This window comes from Fonticula alba, assembly GCF_000388065.1.
Source record: "Fonticula alba strain ATCC 38817 unplaced genomic scaffold supercont2.17, whole genome shotgun sequence".
Taxonomy (NCBI): domain Eukaryota; order Rotosphaerida; family Fonticulaceae; genus Fonticula; species Fonticula alba.
In genome coordinates, this window is record NW_009242987.1 from 161,564 (window position 1) to 164,975 (window position 3,412).

Below are 3,412 nucleotides of genomic sequence, written 5' to 3' on the forward strand. Positions count from 1 at the left end.
CCCCCCCCTCGCCCCTCCTCTTGCGGCTGGCACTGACGCGAGTGATTCCCCTGCCTTCCTCCCGCCCCGCCGCGCCCCTCCTCCCCAGTGCCGATGGTGTTCCGCGCTTGGCCTCCTCTTCCAAGGATGGCACCGTGCGCATTTGGGACACCGTGCGCGGGGTGACCTGCTTCTCGCTGGCTCAGCACACGGATGCGGTCAGCTGCGTCCGCTGGGGCGGCGAGGGGCTCATCTACACGGCCAGCCGTGACCGGACCATCAAGGTGTGGGATGCCAAGGATGTACGTGGCGGCGGTCCCCCGGCCCCCGGGGCAAGCAGGCGGCCGGGGGGGGGGGGGGGGGGGGGGGGGCGGGCGGACAGCGCCCTTGTGGTGACTCTTGTGCTTGGTGCTGACCAAATTTCCCCTTCCCCTTCCCTACCCACTTGTGTAGGGCAAGATCTGCCGGACTCTGCAGGGCCACGGCCACTGGGTACGCCACCCGGCCCGGGTCTTTTCCGCTTCTGTTTCTTTGCCTCCTTCTCCCCCCTTCGTGGCCCTCCCGGGCGTCTTCTCCTCCCATCTATCTTTCCCCCGCCCCCCTCGTGTTGTCTCCCTTGTTCATCGCTGGTTCCTTCGCCCGCCGTCGTGTGTATGCCGCCCCTGCCCCCAGCTTCGCGTGCTGGACCTCTGACCCTCCCCCTCCATCCCCCCCATCCTCCACATTCGACCAGGTCAACTCGCTGACCCTGCACACGGATTACATCCTGCGCACCGGGCCCTTCGACCACACCGGCAAGCGCCCCGCCTCAGATGCCGAGGCCAAGGCCGTTGCCCTGAAGCGCTATCAGGAGGTCCGCGGTGCGGGCGAGCGCATGATTTCCGGCTCGGACGACTTCACCCTGTTCCTGTGGGATCCGTCGCGCGAGCGGAAGCCCATCGCCCGGCTGACCGGTCACCAGCAGCTGGTCAACCATGTTGTTTTCTCCCCCGACGGCCGGTGGATCGCCAGTGCCTCCTTCGACAAGTCGGTCAAGCTGTGGGACGGCACCAACGGCAAGTATGTTTTTTTTTCTCCCCCCCCCCCCCCCCGGCCTCGTCCGCATTTCCTCCTCCGCTGTTGCACCCCGACGAGAGGGCGGGAACCTCCCCATCCCCCTCCATCCGCAACACGGCATGGCCCTTTATGCTCGCCGACTCACGCCCTTCCTCGGCTTTTTGCTCGTGCCCGCCTCCGCCGCCGCCGCCGCCGCTTCCGCCGCCACTCTTGCGCGATGCAGGTTCGTCGGGAACTTCCGCGGTCACGTCCAGTCCGTCTACCAGGTGGCCTGGTCATCGGACTCGCGCCTGCTCATCAGCGCCAGCAAGGACTCCACGCTGAAGGTACGTGGGTCGCTTTTTCGCCCCGACACGTTCTCTGTTGCACCGTCTGCCTGTTTATTTATCTATCTGTGTGTGTGTGTGTGTGTGTGTGCCCCTCCCCCCTCTCTTTGGCTCCGCTGGCCTCTGACTGTCGTGCCCTCCCGTTGCGGGTGTCCTTTTCCTTCCTCTTCGCCCCCCCCGCTTCTCTTGCCCTATCCCGGGTTTGTAGGTGTGGGACGTCCGCACGAAGAAGCTGCGCTTCGAATTGCCCGGCCACGCGGACGAGGTGTACGCCGTCGACTGGAGCCCGGACGGGAATATGGTCGCCAGTGGCGGCAAGGACAAGGTCCTCAAGCTGTGCGTCTTGCCCTGCGCCGACACACCGTTTCACATCGGGCGGGTTTCTCTGTGCCCTGCCATCGGCCCACCTGCAATTCTGACCCCCCCTCTCTCTCTCTCTCTCTCTCTCTCTCTCTCTCTTTCCCTCCCTCTCTCTCTCTCTCTCTCTCTCTCTCTCTCTCTCTCTCTTTCCCTCCCTCTCCCTTGCCCCTTGTGGACGGATGCACTACCCCCAGCTGGCGTGCCTAGGGGGCGCCCACTTGCCCGCGAGTGTGCTCCTGCTTCCGGCAGCGCTCTCCCTGTGTACAGCTCTTCGGCTCCTTCCCCAAGCTCCCCCCCCCCCCGACGCCTCAGCGGCGCCTGGCACACTCCGGGAGCAAGGGACGCAATACAAAGAAAGATCGATCCCCCTTGTCCTCCTACACGGGACACTGCTTTTCCTCTTTGGCAATCCGCCGCCCGGGGTGCAGGCGCGCGTGCACGCACACCCGCGCTTCCAAGAGGGCGGAGAGTACCACTGCCCTGGGCACGGCATCTGCTGAGGGCCGCCCAGAAGCATGCCTCCTCCGTGCTATCTTTGGAGCACACGGTATCTACTCGACCAATAGCATGCACGTGCGCGTCTGCCAGTTGGGAAGGACGAACAGGGTGCAACCAGGCGTGGGGTGGACGTTCTGATGCGAATGGCATTCGGAATATAGTTATTTAGGGTTCGATGTTCGCCACCCGGCGAGCCGGCGCCGGGGGGGGGGAGGCGCGCAGGCACACATACGCATGCCCGGCAAGATCCGCGCCTCGGCCCTGCCCTCGTCCCTTCCCCGATGGGGCCGCCAGAAACAAGGCCCGCCCATGCAAGTTGCCCGCCGGGCGGGGCGGGGCGGGCAGGGGGGGCCGGTGGCCACCTCCATGCCCGCATCCACGCTTGGGCAGTGCCTCCAGTGCAATGGCCCCCCCCCCCCCCCCCCCGGCGCATGTACCAGAACCCGGGGTCAGCCAGCGAAAGCCCAAAGGCATGGGCCTCAGGCACCGACAGGCCAAGGGATGGGCAGAGCGCGGGGAGACTGGGAGACCGAATCCGCCGCCCGCAGGAGGGCCCCCCCCCCCCCCCCCCTTCCCCTTGCAGCTGCTGTGGCAACGGCAGCGTCAGGCCATCCCTCGCAGCCCGAGAAGGGCTCTTCCGCCCCCGGGGACAGCAGGAGGATGGCCTCATGCCGCCCGGGGAAGTGTGGCTTGGTGGAGGGTCCGCCCGCTGGCCGGCCGGACAGTTGCGTCCATGCCGCACGCTGTGGCTCGTTGTCGGCCTGCCCTGGTGGCCCCCATCCATGTTCCACGGCCCCGGGCGGTGGCTGTTGCGTGCGCGGGGAGCATGGCGCGTGCGTGCGTGCGTGCCGGCGGCGGCGTGCGGGGCCGGGTGGCCTGAGCCACGGCCGCGTTGGGGGTGCTGGGCGAGCCGTCCGCGCCCCCGCCGTGCGGGGATCTCTGCGTCTCCCACGCGCACGGCCCCCGTCGAATGGAGCCCGCGGCCGGCCCTTGGACAGGTTGAGGGCGTTTGAATATTCTAGAAGAGAAGGTGCCGGCGCGTCGGCAGTGCAGATCTCCACCACCAGCGCCGGTCTGCTACTCGGGTGCCGGGGGCCCCGCGGAGGGGGCGGCAGATCGCGCGCGCGCGCGCGCGCCGGGTGGCTCTCGACCGTGCGGCCGCTGTTTGGGGGCTGGGAGGGCTGGGGGGGGGG

The 3,412-nt window shown here is 67.9% G+C and overlaps 1 protein-coding gene across 1 annotated transcript in view; it reads left to right on the plus strand.

Moving 5' to 3' along the window:
- The window catches only part of H696_06039 (hypothetical protein), a gene marked incomplete at both ends in the record, with an annotated part of 4,252 nt that extends 2,324 nt beyond the window's left edge, over positions 1 to 1,928 (plus strand). Inside the window, 6 exons of the mRNA XM_009499806.1 lie at positions 89 to 281; positions 433 to 471; positions 713 to 1,038; positions 1,259 to 1,361; positions 1,570 to 1,697; positions 1,916 to 1,928. Of these exons, the coding sequence (XP_009498081.1) occupies positions 89 to 281; positions 433 to 471; positions 713 to 1,038; positions 1,259 to 1,361; positions 1,570 to 1,697; positions 1,916 to 1,928 (802 nt within the window). The remainder of the gene's footprint in view (positions 1 to 88; positions 282 to 432; positions 472 to 712; positions 1,039 to 1,258; positions 1,362 to 1,569; positions 1,698 to 1,915) is intronic.
- Positions 1,929 to 3,412: the final 1,484 nt, after the last annotated feature.